This window comes from Phycodurus eques, chromosome 9 (assembly GCF_024500275.1).
Source record: "Phycodurus eques isolate BA_2022a chromosome 9, UOR_Pequ_1.1, whole genome shotgun sequence".
NCBI classification, from domain to species: domain Eukaryota; kingdom Metazoa; phylum Chordata; class Actinopteri; order Syngnathiformes; family Syngnathidae; genus Phycodurus; species Phycodurus eques.
This window is the reverse complement of record NC_084533.1, coordinates 25635048-25659063: the sequence shown is the minus strand read 5'-3', so window position 1 is coordinate 25659063 and position 24016 is coordinate 25635048. Positions and strand designations below refer to the sequence as shown.

At 40.3% G+C, this 24016-nt stretch overlaps 2 protein-coding genes across 5 annotated transcripts; one reads left to right on the top strand and one right to left on the bottom strand.

Moving 5' to 3' along the window:
- The first annotated feature begins 463 nt into the window (after window positions 1-463).
- On the top strand, window positions 464-23784 carry tmem144b (transmembrane protein 144b). Of its 3 annotated transcripts, XM_061685032.1 has the most exons (14): window positions 464-554; window positions 2762-3021; window positions 5879-6113; window positions 17035-17196; window positions 17401-17523; window positions 18823-18922; window positions 19009-19089; window positions 19762-19840; window positions 19948-20027; window positions 20359-20477; window positions 20559-20678; window positions 21763-21860; window positions 23011-23064; window positions 23670-23784. In XM_061685032.1, the coding sequence occupies exons 4-14, from the start codon at window positions 17100-17102 to the stop codon at window positions 23751-23753; spliced, it is 1035 nt and encodes a 344-aa protein (XP_061541016.1). In that variant the 5' UTR covers window positions 464-554; window positions 2762-3021; window positions 5879-6113; window positions 17035-17099; the 3' UTR covers window positions 23754-23784. The 3 variants fall into 3 exon arrangements, with proteins under 3 accessions (XP_061541016.1, XP_061541017.1, XP_061541015.1); XM_061685033.1 differs by lacking the exons at window positions 464-554; window positions 2762-3021 and having other exon boundaries at window positions 5800-6113; XM_061685031.1 differs by lacking the exons at window positions 464-554; window positions 2762-3021; window positions 5879-6113 and adding an exon at window positions 16488-16938.
- Window positions 5456-13292, bottom strand: gask1b (golgi associated kinase 1B). Of its 2 annotated transcripts, XM_061685030.1 has the most exons (5): window positions 12440-13292; window positions 10340-10536; window positions 8369-8595; window positions 6767-6990; window positions 5456-6011 (listed from the first exon to the last, which is right to left on the bottom strand). In XM_061685030.1, exons 1-4 carry the CDS (start codon window positions 13086-13088, stop codon window positions 6783-6785), a joined length of 1281 nt encoding a protein of 426 aa, XP_061541014.1. In that variant the 5' UTR covers window positions 13089-13292; the 3' UTR covers window positions 5456-6011; window positions 6767-6782. The 2 variants fall into 2 exon arrangements, with proteins under 2 accessions (XP_061541014.1, XP_061541013.1); XM_061685029.1 differs by lacking the exon at window positions 5456-6011 and having other exon boundaries at window positions 6065-6990.
- Window positions 23785-24016: the final 232 nt, after the last annotated feature.

The window sequence follows — 24016 nt, the reverse complement described above, 5'->3', positions numbered from 1 at the left end:
AATACATAAATAAATAACTAAATAAATAACATTTAAAAAACGTGTATAAAATAAATAAATAAATAACATTTAAAAAAGTGTTTCAAGAAACACTTGACTTTGTGAGACCTGGATCAACTTGGAAAATGCTTTTTGGGCCACTTTTAGAGCAGCATGTGTGAGCTCACTTACACAGAATACAGACAGGCAGGAGAAAAGGAAGGTCTGCTGCATCTGGATCAGCATCTTCGGGCCAGCCCTACTTATATGAGCATAAATAAAACTTGCCTTAGCCCTCAAATTAATTTGAAACAAAATATATTTTGATCTTTTTTTGGGTGGGGTTATCACACGCTTTAGCATTTCCCCCCCAAAAAAGGAAACCTCGTGAAAATCGGTTGAACAATGAGCGAGTTATGACTTCATTTCAATGTCCACGCATTGCCTTCGAAAGGAACATCGACCTTCCCAACATGGCCGCCAAGTACACACGTCGCTTAGCCGGGTGGCTACAGCGCATATCGATGGTCAGAACCGCTACACACGTTTCCAGCTGTGTTAACGCTAATGACCAGGTAACGCTTGATTGACAACCCTGACACAATCTATGAAAAGTCAGTTGACCACACCGGCGATGCTTTAATGCCTCCTCTTGAATTGCTGTATGTTATGTGTCGGCACTGACTCGGCAGGAGCTTGTAATGGTGCGTACTACGAAGCTTTTAGCTAATAAGCTAATGAGGCACTTGGAGCTATCGCTAGCAAATTGAATAGCAAATAGTTTTGTCCAGTGTATCTGATATGATCTGCAAAAACTCAAAATCTTACCAAAAATATTTTATTTCTAGTCAAAACTAATACAAATTGCTAGACGTAACACGTAATATATATATATATATATATATATATAAATTACAACACTGGCAAATTTTGTGTCTGCACTAAGTTGCTGATTTAATGCGGCTTCAACTACACTAATATTTCAGTTATTGCCTGATGTTGATGACATGATTCTGTAACTTGTGTGGCGTGCATTGCCAAGTAATGGGTACGGTTAAACGCATGCTTTTTTTTTTCTTTTGTACTGTGGATAAGTGATATTACTGCCACTTGGCAGCTGCTGAAAGTAACTAACTTTCCATATTTAACATTCAGAGCAAAGCATGTCGCATATTAATGACAAATCCGACGGTTTCCGATGCCAGAGGGAAAAGACCAACTAGAATAGCTTGAAAAGGGACATTTTGGGGTATTTCAAACCAAAATTATCTTTAAAAAGGACATAAAAGATTACAAAGGTAAGAATCCCCTCACTGCGAATGAAAGATAGTCTCATGTGTGCTGGGCTACCTGTGCCATCTCTTTTCACCACACGAGGGCAGCAGAGTAGCTCTTTAAAAAAATTGATCCATGCTGGGCATGTTCTCAGAACCTGTCGTCATCACGACGCGACTCTTGTTTTTCTATGTACACGTATGAACTGCACTGGTTCACGACCCTAGGAAAATACTAATTCTCATTAAAAAAAAAATTGTAAAATAAAATTTTATCTCATTTAAACAAAAAAGTTCAAATGTGTACGGAAAATAGTTAACTGTAGAAATATATAATCAATTTAATTCTAAGTAATTATTCCATTATTGGTTTTAATATTTGCAATAAATCAATCAACCAAATGTTGAATTAGATAAATTAATCAAAAATTATGATGATTGATTAATTAATTAATTATAAATTTTATTGGAAAAAAAATGATGATTGATTAATTAATTATAAATAAAGATTAATTAATATACATTTTCAATATTAAACAAAATACTTGAGTTAAATTTAGTGATTAAAAAGTCTATCATTCCCATTTGTAAAACGTATTGTTAATAATTATTTGAATAATAACCACCAATAATTTAATAAAATACATACAAATTAGGATCAGACTCCTCAGCCTCCCTGGTAAAGTCTATTCAGGGGGGCTGGAGAGGAGGGTCCGTCGGAAAGTCGAATCTCAGATCCAGGAGGAACAGTGTGGTTTTCGTCCTGGCGGTGGAACAGTGGACCAGCTCTACAACCTCAGCAGGGTCCTTCCACGGTGCATGGGAGTTCGGCCAACCAATCTACATGTGTTTTGTGGACTTGGAGAAGGCGTTCAACCGTGTCAGAGTTTGGTCCGCATATCCGGCAGTAAGTCGGACTCGTTCCCGGTGAGGGTTGGACTCCGCCAAGGCTGCCCTTTGTCACCGATTCTGTTCATAACTTTTATGGACAGAATATCAAGGTGCAGCCGAGGCGTAGAGGGGGTCCGGTTTGGTGACCTCAGTATTGCATCGGTGCTTTTTGCAGATGATGTGGTTCTGTTGGCTTCATCAGGCCGTGATCTCCAACTCTCACTGGAGCGGTTCGCAGCCGAGTGTGAAGCGGCTGCGATGAGGATCGGCACCTCCAAATCTGAGACCAAGGTCCTCAGTCGGAAAAGGGTGGCGTGCCCTCTCCGGGTCGGGGATGAGATCCTGCCCCAAGTGGAGGAGTTCAAATATCTTGGGGTCTTGTTCCCGAGTGAGGGAAGAATGGAACGGAAGACCGACAGGCGGCTCGGTGCAGCGTCTGCAGTGCTCCGGACTTTGTATCGGTCCGTTGTGATAAAGAAGGAGCTGAGCCGTTAGGCGGAGCTCTCGATTTACCGGTCGATCAACATTCTTACCCTCACCTATGGTCACGAGCTGTGAGTCGTGACCGAAAGAACAAGATCCCGGATACAAGCAGCCAAAATGTGTTTCCTCCGCAGGGTGTCCGGGCTCCTCCACATCGAGAGGAGCCAGATGAGGTGGCTAGGGCATTTGTTTAGGATGCCTCCCGGTGAGGTGTTCTGGGCACGTCCCACCGGGAGGAGACCCCAGGGATGACCCAGGACACGCTGGAGAGACTACGCTGGGCTGGGAACGCTTCGGGATCCCCCCGGAAGAGCTGGATGAAGTGGCTGGGGAGAGGGAAGTCTGGGCGTCCCTGCTAAAGCGACTGCCCCCGCGACCTGACCTCGGACAAGCGGTAAAAAATGGATGGATGGATCGAAATACAAATGATAAAAATGTATATGTAAAGTTATTTAAGTTATGTATATTTCTAATATTTGCCTCTTATTATTTGAAATAAATCAATCAACCGGTTACTTAATAAGATACATAAATGAAGCAAACAAAAAAAACAGAATAAATACATTTGAATCATCTGCTCTACAGTAGAGGCTGACTCGGAGTGGAGTGACTTGCAAAAATTATAAATAAATACAAAATCAGTGAGCTCGAAAGCAGGCCGCACCCTGAGGCCCGGCCGAGAAGCCCTCCTTTCCTGTTTATTGGATTACGGTTCACATTCACCGGGATATTCCTCCCGTCATGTTCCTCCTGCGACACATAATGGAAGGGGGAGAGGCCTTGTAGATCGGCTTGTAATATATTCCACCGCAGTTCAAAAGCGGCGTCCATACAGGAACACTCTGAGGGGCAAATTGGAGCTTGCGAATCCTTCAGCACCGCTCGCCACCAAATGTGAAAATTCAGTCGCTCTTCAATTTCAAGTCACTAACTGTTAATGTGACCGATCGTATGCAAGATGGCACTTTGTGGGACACACTATAGCTGCGATTAGATCACACTGATAGCTTGTTGGTGACCTCCTCTGGGTTTACAGCCTAAATTCTTATTATTTCGTCCACGGAATTATTTTAATTTATTCCCAATAATCTATTCTCGTCATTTCATCGGGTTTCTCTTCGCTGTACTCCTTCCTCTGCATGTATGTGGGTGGTGGATTTTTTAAAAAACTATTTTGAATTTTTTTTGTCCATCAGATTTCAGCCTTATATCAGTGTAATCTGCCCAGGGCCTCCAGAATCAGTAGTGCTAGCGATGTAACTTGAATTCAAAGTGTATTAGCAATGGGAATGTGCACATCAGCGCCTTTTTTTCCCCCCCATCCTCTTGATTGGTTGGTCAGAGCAAAAGTTGGTACAGGTAACGTCGATCTGCACACTTTAATACTTTATTTTAATAATCACCCCCAACAGTAAAAACTAAAACAGTAAAAACAATAAAATAAAAAGTCAAGCAGTCAAAGAATCGAACCAGAACATATGAATGAACGTTGCATCATCATCTTACGCCTGTCGCACATGGGGCTGATTTGTGAAAATATTTTTTGATAATTTAACTTTAGAATAGTGTACTCCATGTACTGCTTTAAATAGAATTCAAGGCGTGTCGAAAGCACTTTAATGCACCGCCTCCAAAACCTTGAACTACATTTCATCTTCGAGTGTTTGAAGATCTTGTATCTATAAACTTTAGATTTTAGAAAGGTTAGGGGCATTTTTATCGGAGATTGCGTGTAATTATGCTTTTTCCTGTTGGGTATAAATCGATGAATTGATGCTATTGTATCACTTAAATGGAAAAATGATTGGATTCTTTTTTTTTGGAACACAACCACTGTTGCAGGCAGTGGCGCACCAAACAGTGCTGACAGTTGAAAAAGGGAGACGGGAAAATGTTTCCATTTCTACCCAGGTTGGAAAGTTCCTCGCAAGATGGAAATATGACCGATAATATTGGCAGGCCAGTAATATAACTGAAAGTTGGGGAGGGCCATGCCACTATCTTGTTTTGTTCTCTGTTTAAAAAATAAAAAGAAATACATTGAAAAGAAATCAAGCAATTGAAAAGGTTGTACAAAATAATGGGCAGTGTCAGAATTAGAAGCATATACGCTAGTTGGTATTACATAACACTTGTAAAGTATGCCCTTTACTATAAAATAGGGAACACTAGAGAGAATTAGTTTTTTTTTAATGTGGCTTCTTTTCTCTGGCAAAAATATGACTTTATTCTCATAAGGTTCTGACAGTATTTCTCATAAAGTTATGCCGTTTTTTCTTTTAAAAATAAGGTGCTATTTATCTATATTTAGTTCATATTTATATATATTTATTCATTTTAATCTTAATACAACTTTATTCCTGGAAAAAAATTGAACTGTATTTTCAAAGAATTATTATTATTATTTTTTTTACCTGGAAAAACTATGACTACTGTAGTCGCCCCCCAAATTTTGACTTTATTCTTCACACCGGAAACTACAGCCCCATGCAACACTCATATTGAATGTTTCATTGTTGTAGATAATTTAAGGGTTGACTTCACTCATCCTGTTTACAATTAGTGCTTTGTCTTTTGTCTTTGTTTCTCTCTCCCTTCGAGAAACTTTGTTCTGTTCGACTGATCAAGTCTGAGTCTCAATAAACCTCAATTCTAATACCACAGCGGAAGCTTAAAAACTCCACTGTGACACAGTAAAACTGTTCCGGCATGAAAGGGATACCGATTTTTCCATTCTGCTTGACCTAACACCCGAACAGGACAAAAAAAAAAAAAAAAAAAAAGAAATCATAATCCGATTACGTCATATGCTTCCTGCAGGACTAGACGGCGTCCATTCATCTTCAAACAGACAAAACATTACTTTTTGTGTGTGTGTGTGTGTGTTTTTTTTCTTTTTGAAAGCTGTCTCTTATAAATAGAACTTCAGCTCAAGGGTCAACCGTTATCAGGACGCAACAGGCAGGAATTACTCACGTAAACCATCTCCTGATATTTCATTATTTAAAGCAACTCCAAAATATCCCGAAAACAGGACCCAGCTCGACCTGGATTGTCCTTGAGCAACACATGGAATTTCAGTCATGCCCGGCGGCAATGTAAATGCTAACAATACATCGTCAACAACCTTTAATTATGTGGCCAGGGTGATTTTTTTTTTTTTTTCTTTTTCTTTCACCAGCCATAGACACTGTTTATCCTCACACATACAGATTGATTTTTTTATTATTATTATTTATTTTGTTTTACAGACTTGGGGCACAGACCAGCTGATTGTCAAAACTTGGAGCGCGCTTCCTGTCACACAGCACACAGCGCGGCGTGTGAGAATCGCCGAATCGAGCGTTTTTGGCTCCACGTATGCTTGCAGTCGTTCTCTCACATCTAAAAAAAAAAAAAATAATGCATGAAGCTGAACCTCACCACGTATCAGCAAGACTACAAAGCCATCAGCAAAACCGCGCCTTACTAAAAGTCGCATCAATGGTAAGAAATATTTGATTTATTATTGGTTAGCTTCAGGCCCCCGAGGCTCAGCCGGTGCACGTTTTATGACCTGATCCGTGGATGTGGATGATGGTGAAACCCACTGTTGGTTTAACTTCCTTTGCTCACCTTCAAACGGAAGCGATTCAGCGGCTATATGGATACCAAATATTTCGCTGAGCTTGTCGAAGCATGCCAAGTCGGGTTTGACAAATAATATCGCAGCGACGGCGGGATTAAGAGAACCGGGCCACGCGCAGAAAAGAGCATGCATCTTCATGTCGAGGCGGAAACAGAGTCATGCCAAACTTCAAATATCTGCTCACCCACCAAAGGCACATCCTCAAATATTTTACAACATTCCTGAAAAGTTTAAAAAGGCAAATTTCCAAGCTTCCTGGTAGCAACTTTTTCAGCTTCAGGCATTATTTTGTTTTCTTTGATCGCAAAGCCTTTTTATCCGTTTGTCACTGTGGACACCGATATGATTTAATATTAACTATATACAGATGGCCCACTCCGTGGTTGAATCTTTAACTTGCATAAAAATCGTGATTTGGGAGAAGGGAGGTGCATCAACAATTCTGAACGCAGCCCACATTTGTGTTCTATTGATGACACAAGGTGCCATTTTGTCCCCGGGACAAATTTACCGTCGTTCCCACGCCGTCAGTCGCTCATGGGCGCCGCCAAGACACCGTGAGCGCTGGCGTACGTGAGGAGAATCTGGGCCCGCTGCTCGATGACATCGATTATCTTGTCGATGCCTGGCCGCCCCCCCCGACTCTCCCAGTACGTCTGGTCCACGAAGAGCGACTGCAGCAGCTTCTCACGCAGCTGGCCGCTCCTCAGCACTGACACGGCGCTCTCGGGCAGCCTGGACAAAAGGATTAGGACACGTGACCTATCCGATACAGCGGATTTTATAGGTTCCACACGAATGGGTAATTTCGTAAATAGGGGTTCACGGTATATTATTTTAAATAGCGCTCCACTGCTTGTGAACCTGGGAAAATGCCATCGGTTTTTAACGAGCTCAGAAAAGGCGAGGTGGTCCACACAGAGCATGGAAGAGGCCTGCATGGGGCAGAAATAGAATATTCAAATAAGCTTTGTCATGCCGCAGGCGTGTCGCAGTCTTCTGCCGCTGACTGAAATCAATGAACTGATGTGGCAGACGTCACTCTGGGAAACGCTGTTGCCTGGCGAGGCTGTAATAAAGTCATTTTCTGGGAGGACTTTTCAGTGGAAACCTAAGTGAGTCATATGGGAAGCCACAGAAGATGCTCGTCCCAGATGGTTCCATGACATGTTCCAATACTTCCACGCTTCCGCTGTATGATGTGCCTTTTTGAAATTCATACTAAAACCTGGTCCTTGTCATACCTTATTAAGCTACATGAGCTGGACAAAAATAGGATTGAAAAAAGATAAAATGAATAATTGTTTTTAACAAATGAAAGCATACTCTGAGTATTTGTTCATAATGTTATTGTTTTATTTAAAACGACAAATGTTAACGTGAAGAGGCTTGCCTACCGAGGACTGCCGAAGTTCATTGTCTTTTTAAGTTTTACGACACAGCGGTTAACTTCTTTTAAAAAAAATATTCTTATTAAAAAATGTTTACTGGACTTCTACTTTAAATGGTCAACATTTAAAAAAAAAACATAAGTTCAATATGATGTAAAAATGCTTCCCATGCAACTCAATAAGCTCGCTGGGTTTTTGAGAATCTTGATGTTTTTGAACCATGCCATGCCATGCCATCCATCCATCCATCCATCCATCCATTTTCTTTACCGCTTCTAGCGTTAATTAGTGGATGCGAACACGCTGACACTTGAGATAAAAAGTCTATTTCTGAGCACACTTTGTTTCTCTTTCAACTAGTTAGCATCATTTGTTCATACTCCCGCTTCCCCACTGGCTCAAGCAAACTTGAAGCATTTACATGCATTTTACTGTATCGTCGCATAACATTTTCTTTTTCTTCAATCATATATTATTCGCATTCAATAGTAAAAAAAAGAAAGAAAAAAAAATTACAAAAGTATGTGCGTGCAATTCAACGGCAAAGTTTCATGGCCGCCTCCAAATTTTATATGCAGGAAAAACGCTGATTACAGTGGTATCCTTGGGTATAAAAATCAACTGTTAGCCCATTACCTCACTAGTTTCCCTCTGGCAAAAACAATGATTCAAAATAAAAAGCTACCCGTCGTTAGCATGAGAAACCAGTCCAATCCACTTACTCCTTGATCCCCTCCAGCAGCCTGAAGTCCAGGTTGTCCTCGTTCCGGTCGAAGTAGCCCTTGTTGACGGTGAGTACCAGGTGGCGCGGGTCATGACGCCTGCGCACCATGTTCGCCAGTCGGACGTCGTCCCCTTGCGAGCATTCAAAATGGCGGCCGGCCTTGTGGCACTCGTCCTGCTCCCGGGGCCTGAACCCGCAGCAGCTGGGATCTAGACGGTTGTGAATCTGCAGCAAGAAGAAGAAGCGATTGGTTGACAGCTTAACTGTAAATTTCGGCAGTGGTGGGAAGTAACAAAGTACAAATATTTTGTCGCAGTACTTGATCATTACGATGCGGAACGGCTAACGCTCTCAACCGGGGCATGTTTATTTAAGTAACAGCCAGCAGGGACGCTAACAACAGTGCTGCACTCTCGTCCCCTGATAATCTCTTGACAACTGACAGCTATTACCCATTTCCCCAGACATGCGCAACATCAGATTGGATTTGGAAGAATCCTTTACGGACCGACAGGACAAGACCGCCATATCCACAGTACAATGACGATCTTCGTGCTGCGTTGGTGCGTTGGACAAGAGGTTTTAATTGGATGTGCCGGCAAACCTGTCGGGCGGCAGTGTGACGTCTGTGAGAAGCAATCGTGGATTAGTAGCGGGAAGAAAAAAAAAGTAACAGCTGTGGAGACACAAAACGTACTGACATGAGCTCGTAGTGTCGTGTACATATACTGAAACTCAATCGCTAGCGCCCCCTGGAATGTTAGAACGCCGTCACGGTGGTCACACATTATATACAGTGCTTCGTTGAGATACTGTACGAGCGAGCCGACTTATACATTTCCCGAGATACAAGCCGTCGTTCTGCAGATTTGTTGTCGCTTTGAGTTGCAGACAAAAAATTTGACATACGAGCGCTGTATGGTGGCAATGAACTCAACTCAACTCACTTCACAACACGCAATAATTTGACAGATAAGGAACAATTCTTACAAAATGAGAATTCGATCTGTTCAAATCCACTCCCAGTTGAAGTTTACAGTCAAAGTGAACATAAGATGAGTATTTAAAACAACATTTTTAATATTTTTTTTTTTATATACTTGGGATTGGGTATGACAGAATGACACCTGATGTTAGTCACAGGTGTCAAAAAGTGCCTACTGTGAAACAGAAGAGGCTCCGTTCTATTCTGGATTGGTTGCTGAATTGCTTTTGACGCATATAGTACAGGGCATTTTGATTGTGTGTGGAGTGGCAATTAAAATCTCTCGACAATCAAGGCATTCTGGAGTAACCCTGTTGACTTGGCACACTTTGTGAAGCCAACAGTCTCCAACTTGGGTTTTAAATTGGACAGTGATTTTAATTTGGATCAGCAAATTGGTGCAGTAGTAAAGTCCAACCTTTCTCACCTCAGGCGCCTGACAAAGGTGAAGCCTTTTTTTTTCTTTTTTTTTTTTTTGTTTTTTTTGTTTTTTTACACAGCAGCAGTGTGAAACAGTAATTAATGCCTTCATCACATCTTGATCTAGATTATTATAATTCACTTAACTTTGGAGTCAGCCAGTCCAAAGTTGAGCTCCAAATTCTTATGGCGGTTTTTTTATAGCGTACTGCCAAGAAAGCTAATAAAATGACCCTTTCCCATTAAAAGCCAACGTTGTTTGACCTCCAACGATATCATTAGTCCCTCCCTTAGAAGCGCACGATGCCAAAATCCAGACTGTTATGATTCATGCCTCCTACACAGGAAATTGCAGAGCCAAAAGACATTTCCTCTGAGAATATTTTCTTTTTTTATCTGTAGAAAACAGCTGTTGGACTATCACAATGTTCCGAAACAGAAACACTTATCTTTGAAGCATTTGCGGAAAATGATTAATATCTTCATTATCAGAAATCAGCTTTGGCATTTATAGTGTGTGTATGTGTGTATATACACATTTCAAAGTCTTCAACAATCCATCACCTGTAAGAGGAAATCAAAAAGTGCCAATTTGCTCCATTCGTAGTGATGGATGGCGGAGCAGCCTGACTCCAGCTTCGGGGCAACGTTGCGAATCCAGCACCTCTGTTGTAGAGACCTCTGGTACTCGGCCCACGTTAGGCTCACCCCATCCGGGTAGAGAGACTCATCCCATGCCACCACTGGACTGGGCTGGCCATCTAGACAGGGAAGATACATCAGAATACTTATTTACTTAACCACAATTGAAGCCAGATGTTTAAATACACTATATAAAAAGACATGCGCTTTTTTATTTTTTTAAATAAAATCAGACTAAACTTTTCCTGCCAATTGGGATTACCGCAATTAGTTTTATTTGCTAGATGCTAGAATACAGAAAGATTACTAACCCAGATGAGGATGTCATTTCTTTGAAAGCTTCTGACAGATTTGATTGACAACATTTGAGTTAATTACTAGAGACACACCTGTAGATGTATTTTTACAAGGTACACCTGAAACCCACTGCTTCTGTATGTAACATCATGGGAAAATCAAAAGAAATCAGCCAAGATACCAGCATGAGAATTGCGAAATAGCACAAGTCTGGTTCATCCTTGGGTGCAATTTCCAGATGCCTGAAGGTGCCACATTCATCTGTTCAAAGCATTCTATGAACGTATAAAGACCATAGGAATATCTAGCCGCACAGGAAGGAGACGGGTTCTGTGTGCCAGAGATGAATGTACTTTGGTCCGAAATGTGCATATCAACCCGAGACAAAAGACGAGTACTCTACTGACATGGGCTGAACGCCTACACTACCAGGAAGAAGCCATTACTGTAGAAGAAACCTTAAAAAAGTCAGATTACAGTTCCCAAATGTACACTGGGACAAATACCTTAATTTTTGGTGACATGTTCTGTGGTCTGACAGAACTGAAATTTAACTGTTGGTGAAAATTCTTTGATGGTGTCAATTCCAAGAATGATTCTTGGAGAATGTGTGGTTTCTTGTACAACCCAAAAACCACTAGTTTCTTGGAGTTACAAATTTTCAGTCTAAGATGAAAAAACACATACAGCTGAGGTGTTTTTTTTTTTTTTTTTGGGGGGGAGTTGATTTTATTGGATAATTATAGAAAACTTTGTTATTTAATTTTGCACGGTGTTCGAGTGGTTAGCACGTCTGCGTCGCAGTTCTGGTGTTAAGGGGTTCAAATCTATGCTCCGGCCTTCCTGTTTGGAATTTATGATCTATCCGTGCGTGTGGATTTTTTTGCAGGTACTCCGGCTTCCTCCCGCATCCCCACAAACATGCATGTTAGCACATCCAACATGGCGCTGCGGGACATCACGGGAAAGATTTTTTGTTGTTGTTGTCCTAGGTCAACTGACGACTAGCGGGCATGTGGTAGAGGAAACGTGGTCCACATTTGGAGTGGCCCCTAGATCATTTAAAAAAAGAATCTATATAAATAAGGTTCCTCTACCGTAACAGAAACACTTATCTTTGAAGCATTAGCGGAAAATGATGAATATCAAAATTCACAAGTGTGATTTAATCTGATTTTAAAAATTAAGCGATTGACAGCATGACACAGTGGCGAAAAGCTGCAGTAACTCGACCAAGGAAATTGAGGTCCCGTGCATGTGGCCCCCTGGTGGCGCTGACAAAAGGTTGTGACCCCCCCCCCCCCCCCCCCCCCCGACATCATTTAAGTTGCCCATTCCTGTACTACGTTATCAAAATGAGTGTTGTACAGAATTGACAGTAAAAATAAAAAATAAAAAAAAACCTTTGTATTTAAGAACATTTCAGTCTACACCTTTTGTTTTGCTTGAGTAAATGAGTTGAATCGTGAGTACTTTGACTTTATCCTTTTTTTTTTTTTCCCTACACAAGTACCTGTCGTTCTACTTGAGTACTGAGTGTGATTACTTTGGCCACCTCGGTGGGGTTTCGATCAGGGGAATGGCCCATCTTTGTCAACTGTGGGCCCGTGAAGCCCTTTGAGACTCAGTTGTAATTTAAGGCTGGACAAATAAACTTGACTTGACCTCTAATGATTTATTATTCCATATTATCGTCAATATAAAACTATTATTTGAATATCCCACTGTGTAGGAAGGCCAACTTCCTGCTCACTGCCGGCAACGTCCTGTTGAGTCCGAGCACTCGGTCCAAATGGAAGGCGAACACCTCCACCGAGTCCTCCGGGCCGCGGGCGAGTCCGCACGCCGCGTCCGCCTCCTCCAGCCGGGCTCCCTCGAAGACCAGGAGCGGCCACGCAGCTCCTCGCGGTTGTCGGACGCGTAAAACTTTGGCGCCGGCGAGAGCGCGCACGGTGCCCACGTCGTGCGCGCTCAGCCACGGCGGAGGAGAGCGGCTGTATATCCGGATAGAACTCGCGGGACGCTCCGCTTCTGCTCCGTCCGCTGGACCCGAATGCGGAAGCGTGGTTCTTCTCACTTTCCTCCGCAGTTTGGGTCGCACCGTGCCGCGAATGTGAGCCGGCTTGAGGCGCTTGGACTTGAGGGTGACGTAGACCACGTTTGAGTGGGTCGGAACCGCCGAGCCCGCGTTCAAAAAACTCCCATTCAACACCCCGCTCGGCGTGATTTGGCTCCGGAGAGAGAGGTTGACTTGGGGGAAAAAGAAATACAGGGCGCATACCAGCGCGGCTGTTAACGTTCTTTTGGGAAGAAGGCACCTCCGGAGCCAGAGTCCGGACGGGAGAGGGACGCGCGGCCGGTGCAAGCGACCCATCCGAGCCCTTTAAGTTCTGAGCACGGCGGGCCGAGCCAAAGTCCAACTGAGGGATGACGGGATGCAACTGCGCACTGGAAGCTCCCTCCTGACCCACGCGGACCAACCAGAACTTGTCCGATTTCCGATTTCTTATTCCCACCCGGTAGAAAAGGCAGCTCCTTTTTCTGCCGGTAGAGTCCATATTTTCATCGATTATTTACTTGTTAAGTTCATTCATGAGTTGTTGTTTTTTATATATGTATATATGAAGGTTAAAAACAAAACACTTTGCATTACATTGTCATTTTATTCCCGTAATATTGCGACTTTAATATTGACTAATATTAATATTGAATATAATATTTAATGTAACGTTACGACAAGTCGAAATATTGTATATTATTTTCCCCCCATCATTTTGCAGTCCCTATTATTGTAACTGACATTTTTCTTGGAATATTATGACATTTTCCCAAAGGATTTCAATTTTTGTCATAATATTTGAACTTATGACTTTTTTTCTCATATAGACCAGCTTTACTGTCATAATATTTTGACTTGATTATTATGTAATATTGCAACCTTTTTCCGTAATATTGACATTTACTTTTCACAATATTTAGACTTTTTTAAAAATAGATCATTTTTTGTAACATGGTGATGTTTATCTTGTAATATTCCAACATTTCTGTCCTCCATTATTCTGCATTATTCGCTGAAAAACTCACCCCTATTCATCGTTTTTGTGTGCAAATACATATCTCAAATCATCTTTCCCCATTGAAATGAATGGAAATGCCATTAATCCGATCCAGCCTCCTCCCTCAAAAGACAACACAAATTTAGTTGTAGTTGTATTTGATATAACAAAAAAAAAAAAAAAAAAAAAAAACATATAGTACTAGCAAAATTAAATACAGTGTAGAAAATTAAACGATTTGTACGTCACGATGACTTCAATGAGTCTCCTTCTGCAGTGTGTGACTTGGCCACCGGGGGCAGTTTAATAATTCAGTTCAGTAACTCAAACACAAACGAAGAAGCTGCAGTAATTGTCGTTTTTCACTTTGATACAAGAATTTGCCTGTGAGTTTTGTAATATTGTCCGTCTACATGCGTCGATGCGCCATTTGTGTTCAAATATCATCATGGCCATTCGTTATTCGCACATTTTTGCTTTTCACGTTCTACCCCGAGGGTTCACGCTCTGTGCATCAACATAACATTACATTTGCTCCTCTAACATTGTGTCGCTTTGTTTGCAAATGACATTCCACGAATGCCGATCATCTGGTGTCATTTGATTTCATCTAGTCTAAGCGGCCAGAGGTGAATGCCTAACTGACAGTGAGCGACATTATAAATTCATGCCTCCAAGGCGACATCTGCTTGTGGATACTGAAGTCATTAAGGCCCGAAAAAAGTGGGGAACGCTTCCCCACGCTGGGAAAAATAACTCTTGTTCATTAGGGAGGAAAGGACGCGACAGCACTTTTACAGGATTTCCTGAACTGGATTTTAACTGGTTTAAATATAGGTGTTTGTGTCTCCGGGCTGTATAGGGATTCCAATCTCTCCGTGCTGCATACGGTTCGAACAGGGCTTGACATTAACACCCGCCGTACGTAGGTGTCCAAAATACGAAAGAAGAATGTGATGCAGAACCTGAGAGACAGAACTTGCCTTTCATTGATTCTGATTCAGTTATTGACGAAGACGGACAATAATCTCAGTCAGCGATTTGGCTAGTTTGCTGCTAATATGACTTGTTCGTGAAACTACTTGCGTAAAGCTGCAAACGTTAGCTTAAGGCTCACAATGACGATCTCATAAGCCTTAGCACACACACACACACACACACGCAAAATGAACAGAAAACGCGTTATGCCGGCTGGCCGTAGTAGCCAGGTTATGTGCTTGCATGGCGGCCATGTTGGTGAGGGCAATGTTAGATTGAAAATAAATCAGAACTTGCGTAGTTCACAACTGATTTTCATTGGGTTTATTTTTTGTTTTTATCTTTGTCATCGTCAAAGCATGTGCTAATGCAGAACATTTGAAGAAAGAGCCCAAACGTATTCTTACCTATAATAGGTTGCCTTGTTATTGTACATGATTGTGCATAGTTTTTAGTTCCATTTTAAAGTGGACTAAACATTTACGATCACATTTGCATTTACAGCTAAAAATGTTCAAGGCCAGAGTATCGCTTTCATTGTCATTTGCACTATCATATATAATTATCATAAACCATGTCAGGAATGCTGGTACAAGCTGCAACGATAATTAAATGTTAAATGTACAATTGTCAATAGGTTGTCAAATCGCAAAAATAATCGGTGAGTTGTCGATTATCAAGATAATCGTTTGTGGCAGCCGTAATCTTGATTAGGAAGCTCAAGGTGAGCAAAAAAGAAAATGTCAACCCCTGACTGTTAATAAAGAAACCATTTGTTTTGTCGGCATATTCTCTTATCTCTGAAATCAAGTACGTGAAGGGACACGGCGGCTTGTCGTGAAGAGAATACGATGACTCCTGTTGCTATGGCGACGCTGCCTCGCCAACCATATAAATTGTTGAATAGGGAGGAATGGAAAGGTGTTTTTTTTTTTTTTATCACAAAGACGGGCGCTAACCTCGTAGTTCAGGGCTGCCACTTTGTTCACGTGGCATTTTGACAGTCTGGTAACATGGCGTCTTTTTTTCTCATAATATTACAACTTTATTCTTGGCGTAGTATGTTTTTATTCCCCCTCTTCTTGATAGTGAAACGGTATTCTCAAAACATTGCACATTTCCCCCCCCCTCTCATAATATTCCAAACAAATCAACAACATATAATTATCATGTTCTTCATTTTTATTTTATGATGGAGTTAAATCAGAAAAAAAAAAAAAAAACATTAAAAAAAAGAGCTGAGAATGAAAAAAATCCCTGCATATGTTTTTAAAATACATAATAAGGAATAAGTATAGCACAACAAAGAGGCATTTTTAGTTGATAAAATTCATGAAACCTTCGAATATTACCACTATCTCCAAACATAAAAGCTATTACTTTTTTGTCGTAGCATGCCAAACATTTGCATAGTTTAATAATAATCAAATATATCGTAATCATTATCATTATAATAATAGATTTAACTTCAAGCGCTTTTCAAGAAACCAAAGGACACTGAACAATAAAAAAAGTGGTTAAAATCACAAGTTGCAACAATATAATTAACATAAACAATATACAATACAATTAACATTAACAATATAATTGCTCTAATAATGTTTTGCATTTTCTGTAATTCTTTGACTTTTTTTTCTTCTAATGTTGCAATTTTATTCACTTCACATTAGGCCTTTTTTTGTTTTTTCTTTACAATATAATTTCATAATATTGTGTTTCTATCCTCTGTGACTCTTCCACAATATTGCAACGTTTCTCTGTGAATATATTTTACTACATTCTAGATTCAATCCGGATTCAACTAGATTGTGGCGCCTTTCGCTACACAAAGTAGTAAATTTAATTTAAAGTTCTAGCCTTATTTAAAACAAGTTTAATTTCCTCAGTCACTGCACTTAACATGCGTCAGACAATTTTTGTTAAACCCCCCCCACCACCACCACCAATCTAGGGTTGATGTCATCCAATTAGCGCTGCCCCCTGCTGGTGCAATTCATGCTGTGATTGGTTGATTGACAGCACCTGCTGAGCACTCAGTCCGCCACTTTGACCTCCTGCAGAATCAAACCCCTGCCGAATCCACCGGGCCTGGGTATCACGTTTAATTTTTTAACATGCTCGCGGTCAAATGTATTTTGCACGTCCTGCTTTTGATCGCCTGTTGCTATGGAGAACAGACAACGGCACCAGGTTTGTAAGAAACAGAAAACAGAATTTTCGATTTTTTTTAATTTTTATTTTTTCTTCCAAAATGTTAATCCCCCCCACCCACACTTTTCTCGTCAGTTGCCCGTGGGGATGAAAAGGTTGAAGAAAAAGATGGACCCGTTGGTTTTAACGCCACCAATAATATGACTCATTACACTTATGGATTTGTGGCAAACATGGCTGCCGTGCTGCTGTACGGAAGCAACGTTGTTCCGATTAAACAGATCGAGACAGGAGATGGTGAGTGACTTTGAGTACCTTACTTTTAGTTTATTAGCATTGGTGCGTCAAAACTGCTCCAGTTTACAATAAGGGAGCAATCGAGTGCATTATTTGCAGTATCTCCTCCAGTATAATTGGGTTTTTGGAGCAGGTGGCTTGTATCTCGATACGTTTGTCTGCACACAATTGCCCACGTGACTTTTGTTGTGTTTTCTTGGACAGGAATGTTTTTCCAGTGGGTGTACTGTGCAGCCATCTGGTCAGTGTCCATGGTCGGCGACCTCATCCTCCACTCTCCCGAGTTCTATCCGTTGGCGATGCTCGGGGGAGTCATCTGGGCCACAGGTAAAAGATTGATACCAACAGATGTCCTTGAGATGAAATCGATCCATATTGCAGTGTGGTATGTACGTTTCTGTCACGATCCACAAGTGACAATTATCAATATGATTCTTTTCTGCTCATTTTGTGACAAATTTTCACAATCTTTTTCCTGTAACATTGATTTTTGCACTTTTAGTCATACTGTAATGCAACATTTTTCTCGTGACTGCCATGTTTTCCTCCTAATATTACAATTAGTCTCATGACATTCCATTTCCTTATTGCATCTTTATTCTGAACTTTTTTTCCGCATAACACTTATTTTTCATATTGTATTTTTTTTCCCTTGTAATATTACAACTACTTGTAACATCTTTCTGCTAATAATTTTATTCTTGTAACATTTAAAAAAAAAAAAAAAATCTAGTGGTGGTGTAGCTTTTTTTCGTGTTTGCGCCTTTTTATTTTCCTTGTATTATTGCGCCATTATTTTTTGGAACATTACGCCTTTTTTCTCGTAATATTACAACTTCGTTCTGGCAACATGATTACTTTTTCCATAATATTGCCATATATATATATATATATATATATGTATATATATACATATACACAGTGGGTAAGTTTTCAGACCCCCTTAAAATTTTCAGTTATTGCAGCCATTTATCGTAAATTATTTCCCTCATTAATGTACACACAGGACCCCATATTGACAGAAAAAAAAAAAGTAATTGTTGAAATTAGTGAAAAATTTAAGGAGGTCTGAATACTTTCCGTACCCATTGTATATTTTTTTTACACACGGACTTTTTCCCCCCCCTCCCTCATGCTGTATAACAACTTTATTCTCTTAGCACTGTGCCTTTTTTTACTCTGAATATTGCATCCGTATTCTGATAACATTACGACTTGTATCTGGTAATATTGCAACCTTTTTCTGAACACTGTTGCTCGAGTTTTTTCACGTTGTAATAAAATATTGAGGGACACAATTCATTTGATTTCATTTTTTTTTACAGTTGCCAAAACTGGAACAGATCAAGATTTAGCCTCCTGACTTTTTTAAATCAGAAGCAAGGAAAATTGAATTGAAATGGTGTTTTTGCCTGTCGCCTTGTTTTGAGGGAAGCGAAAGTGAGTGCAGCGTGTCCAATAATTTAGCATACCGGTGTTCATAAAAGCAGACACAATGTTTTGAAAAGCTGCCGTAATGGATTGCTTCGTCATCTGTATAAATGCGGACGATTACAAGGTTGAGTTTTCTGCATAATGTGTATTTGTCGGTAAACCGTGTATTTTGTCCTTGTGTATAATTTTCAGGAACCGTAATGATCGTCACCATCATCAAAGCCATTGGCCTCGGCCTGGGGATTTTAATCTGGGGCTCCTCCAGTATGCTGATTGGCTGGGCCACCGCAAGGTGATTTGATTTCAAACGAAGCGGCAAGCCTGCCAGAGTGGGTACCGGCTAATTCCAATGTCTGATTGGCATTTGACTGCGCTCAGGTTCGGCTGGTTCGGGATCCCCGCCGAGGATGTTTCGCGGCCGGCGTTAAATTACTGCGGAGTCGGATTGTGTCTGCTCAGGTAAGGCGGAGATTTTAGTTAACACTGGGCCCTGATACAAAATGTATTCAAATTGAATAAAAAGGCAATGTTGGCGTGTTCCCTTATTGAAAGATTGAAGCCGCAGCCACTTTGGCCAACTGAAAATCAATAGATTTTGTCCGTAAGGATGAGTTGTTGAATTCCTGAGCATTTGACCTTTTGAACTTTGATCAATCACCTGGAAAAACTCTAGACCAGAGATCGCAAGAAAATTTTTTTTTTACTTGAAGGATATGATTCAAATCAATAATGTCTTGGATTGCCATAAAACAGGTTTAGAGAATATATCGCAGTAATACTGTGCTACATCCTTCAAAATCATTAGAAAATCAGCCTCAGGTTTTTCATTCTGCTTGACCTAAAAGCCGAACAGGACAAAAAAAAAAAAAGAAAAGAAAATTAGCCTCAAATGACCAAAAATTGCAAACATTTCACCAAAAAGGTTTGGTTATGGTCTACTGATTGAATATGATTCAAAATAAATGTTTCCTTTCCGATCAAAATCAACCAAAAAGTGAGCGGCTGCTGATGAGCACTTTTTTGTATCCCTTCAGCTGCCTGTCTATTTCCATTAGGTTCAAGCTACCATTTTTGGAGATGTAAGAATCAATGGTGCACGTCAGGGTCTGACTTGTTTGCTTTTGGTTCCAGCGGTATCATCTTTTTCTTCGTGAAAACGGACGTGCAGCTGCAGCCCAATCCCGAAGTTGTTCCGTTGCTCATCGACGGGGTCGGTACATGACTTGACATTTCCGAAGCCATTACGGGTTGTTCTCATACTATGTTTTAAGTGTTCGGGGGTTTTTTTTGTTTGTTTGTTTTTTTTATCTCTTGCAGCGAACAACCTCTGGAACCTACAGCCCGATTTCGTCCAAGTTCTGGATCGATTCCGTCGGGCCCAAGTGCAGACGCTTTGTGTGAGGCAAAATCGCCGAAAAATCAAAAAAAGAGATTTCGAATTTCCGCTCGGCCGCAAACCCGAAAAACGGACTGGTCTATCATAGTGCAACACAAAACTGCTTTCGCATGAGGGAGCGGAGTCTGGGGACTCTGAGGCGGGGCTCTCCTATCTCGGGGCTTGAGGTCACCAAGGCGGTTTGAAAAAAATACTGTTTCCGAAATTGCGGAGTTACTATATAGTTTCCAAATGTAAATGTTCACCAGGATTAACGTGCCCGCCAAATATGAATTGTTTACGTCTGAAAAAAGACAAGGTAAAATGGAGTTTTGCATGGCCGCCGTCCTCAGAGGTTGCCTGCTGGCCGTGATGTCGGGCGTCTTGTACGGCTCCTCCTTCGCGCCCATGCTTTACATCAAGACCCATTCGTCATGCCGCGACAGCATTTTCCACGGAGCCAGCGTTTACGGTGCGTATCACTGGACACGGTTGTTCAAATATGTCCAAAAACATTATTATTATTATTTTGTTTGTTTGCTTCTGCCTGCAGACCTGGATTATGTCTACGGTCAATCTTGTGGCATATTTGCGGCTAGCACAGTGTACTTCGCCATCTATTGTTTCATCATGAAGAGCAGGCCAAGGATCTACTCCAGAGCTATTCTACCAGGTCAGCCCTACAATTGTGACACTGCACGACTCGGGATGGACTTACACTCAAGTTCCAAGTACCCGATTCCCATTGCGCACCTGAATCTTTCTGTTTACGTATTTTCAAGTGGCGCTCATCCCTTTCTCCATGTCGTCGGCAATCATTTTGCGTATTTACAGTAATGGTCTGTACACCCCCCATGTCATTTTCCACCTCGTGGTTTCGGAATGTCCACTTTCTTATGGGAGGGTAAGGGTTATTTTTGTTTTTGCTGCCATCTTTGTCACAGACAGAAGTGGAGTCCTTTTACTTTTCTCGAATATATTTACTCTTTAGTAGTTTTTGTTCATTCACATCTTAATTTTGAATATTCTGTCACGCTGGAGTACAAGGAAGTTTACACAGTTCAAGAAGTTTTTTTTTTTTTTTTTTTTTAATTATTTTTTTTAAAATTACCATCAATTTTGTTGACATTTTTGGGGATTTTTTTCACACTGAAGCATTTATTAAAAGTAATTTCTGTTTTTGTTCATTTACTTTTATAATCTTTGACATTCTCGTTGTCCTGCGAGTCTTTAAAAAATATATATTTTTAACATTTTATGCTTAACATTTGTGGGATTACATATTTTGTTTGTTGCATTTGTTTATTTTTTTTACTACACACTAAAACCTTTTTTTTTTTAAATTTGTTTTTCCCCCCTGATGGTCATGAGACTGAAGTTTATTTGTTGGATTAGATTACATTTTGTTTACATCAGAATTTAAATGTGTTTTTCCTTTTTTGCACTGAAACCTTTTCTTACCCATCAATCCAACCAGCCCATTTTTTTTTTTAAGTTCATTTCCATCAGTTTTTAACAGACCCTAATTGTCATGCAAGTATTAAAAGTTAACCTCATGCATATTTGTAAAGCAGCACAAAAGGGTGTTTTTTTTTGTTGGTTTTTTTGTATCTGCTTAACTGCAGACAGCTGTTTTCATGGGGCGACTCATGTTAAGTACAAATCAGACTTAAAAAAAATAATAACTTTTTTTTTTTTTTTTTCTTTTTAACTTTTATTACAATAATGTTTGCAAAATAACGATTTTCTGCTTGCAGGCCTGTTGTCAGGGTTGATGTGGGCATTGGCCACTTACTGCTGGTACCTGGCCAACAACTACCTGAGCGCAGTGGTCACGTATCCCATCGTAACCGCGGTGAGTATGCGCCGTTCCAAACGTTACAGTAATGTTGGGCTGTGGTTATTTTTTTATGTATTATTTTTTTTTTTTAATATATATTTTTTTTCCGCGTTTGAGATGTCCTGTTTTTAGGTAGTCATTCAAAAATGAAGCCGAAAGTACGATTGTGCTTCTCTCCCTATGCCGCTCCGACTAGCCGGCCAAGTGGACTTTGCTGTTACAATTTGCCTCATTATTATTTTGTATAAATGTCAAAAGGGTGAGTTTGACTTAAAGCTAGTGTATGCAGTTTTAAGTAGCACGCCCAAAACGATCTATTGAACAAATGCCATTCGGCTGTTGTTAAACCAGTATTAAGCCACACCTGAGATCCCACCCATCAAATTTTCGTCCTTTCAATACATCGCCCGTGCAAGAGATTTTACGTTTTTCTCGCCATGTCCAGGAGCTGCGCGTTGAAGCCGTATTTTGTATTTTTCCATACAGCGCACCGTCCCATTCCCACATTCTAACATCTTCATTTGTAATTGTTTCATTTATTTTTGGTATTTTTCTTTGAAACTTTGTCATGTTAATAAAAACATTTGAAGAATTGTTTTTAAAAGCATCTCGTTTATGCTACAATTGTACTTCGTTTTTATTTTTACATGCATTGTATGTAAAAATATGTTTACATATTTGCTGTTTATTCATGTTGAATTGTTTTACCGTTTTCATTTGGTGCCTTCATACACTAATTTTGAGCTATTTGTGTATTTTGTTTACACTAAAATTATGTTTTTGACTTTAAAATCTTTCATCAGAATTTTAGCGTAATTTAAATGACTGTGCGCTTTTTTGTTTTATTGATCTATTTTTTTTTCCTGCTGCAGCACAGTGAGCCACCTATTCGAAAATAAGTCATAAAAAGTGTGCATGCTTATTTATCCGCGTTTCTTGATTTGTGAATGCATTCTGTCCGCCATCCGTCCAGCGTTCTTATCTCAATCCGCCAGTTTCCCTGATCCTGTTTTTCCCTCAAATTCAACCATTCTGCACAGTCATGCTTGACTGTCTTCAATGGTCCAACACACACACACGGATACATACACGAGCCGGCGTCCTTCATAATTGCTCAATTAAAAGGAAACATTCCGATGTTGTTGTTTTTTTCCCCCCTCTGCAGGGATACGGGCTGGTTGCAGCACTCTGGGGAAGCCTGGTGTTCAGAGAGATTAAGGTAAAAAACAAAGGCTTTCAATAGAAACTTGTTCTTTTTCACACATCCTCCTTCCTTCCATACTATACACTTCCCTCCATTTAAATTATTTTCCTTCCTTCCTTTCATGGATCCGTGTTTCCTTTCTTCCTTCCTTACATTCATGTGCCCCCTCCCTTGCATCATTCTTTCCTTCCTTCAATACAATGTTTACTTCCATACTTCCTTGTTTGTTTCCTTCCTTCCTGTAGATACTAGAACTAGACCTGCGTCCGCGCAAGGGAAACCGAGATCCATTTGTTTTTCTTCATAGGGGTTTTTGGAGCCATGTTTTGTCCTTGCACATCCTTCCTCCCTTTAAATTTTTACTTTCATACATACCCTTGTTTCCTTTTCCCCTTCTTTCTTTTCATCAATCCTTGTTTCATGTCCTCATTACCTCCCTCCCTTTCTTGCAGCCTTGCTTCCTTCCTTTCATAGATCCCTGTTAACTTCATTCCACTCTTCTTGCTTCCTTCCTTGTTTCCCACCTTTCCATCCTTCTTTCAAATAGCTATAAAAAAAAAAAAATTCTCTCAATTTTTATGGTGTTTAAAATGCTTCAGTTTTTATCACTTTATCCTCAGGGGTTTTTGAACTTCTTAATCTTCTCCCTGGCGTCCTGCGTGGTGTTGACCGGCTCCTTGTTGACGGCCATCTCCAATCTGTAATCTGTGTACACAGATTACGTAGATGTACTGTACTTTTTTTTTATATATACACTTGTTGAGTGTTTTGCAACAGCTTCTGATTAATAAACAACAAATCTGTTGAATGAATGTTAAAAAAAAAAAACTCGCGCATCAATTCTGTGGAGGAAAAAAACATATTTACAGAGGTCTGACTGTGACTATATTAGCTGGCAATCTATACATTAATTAACAACTAAATTAGTATTTTCTGTGTTTTTCAACTGTATCTCAACGCACCACTG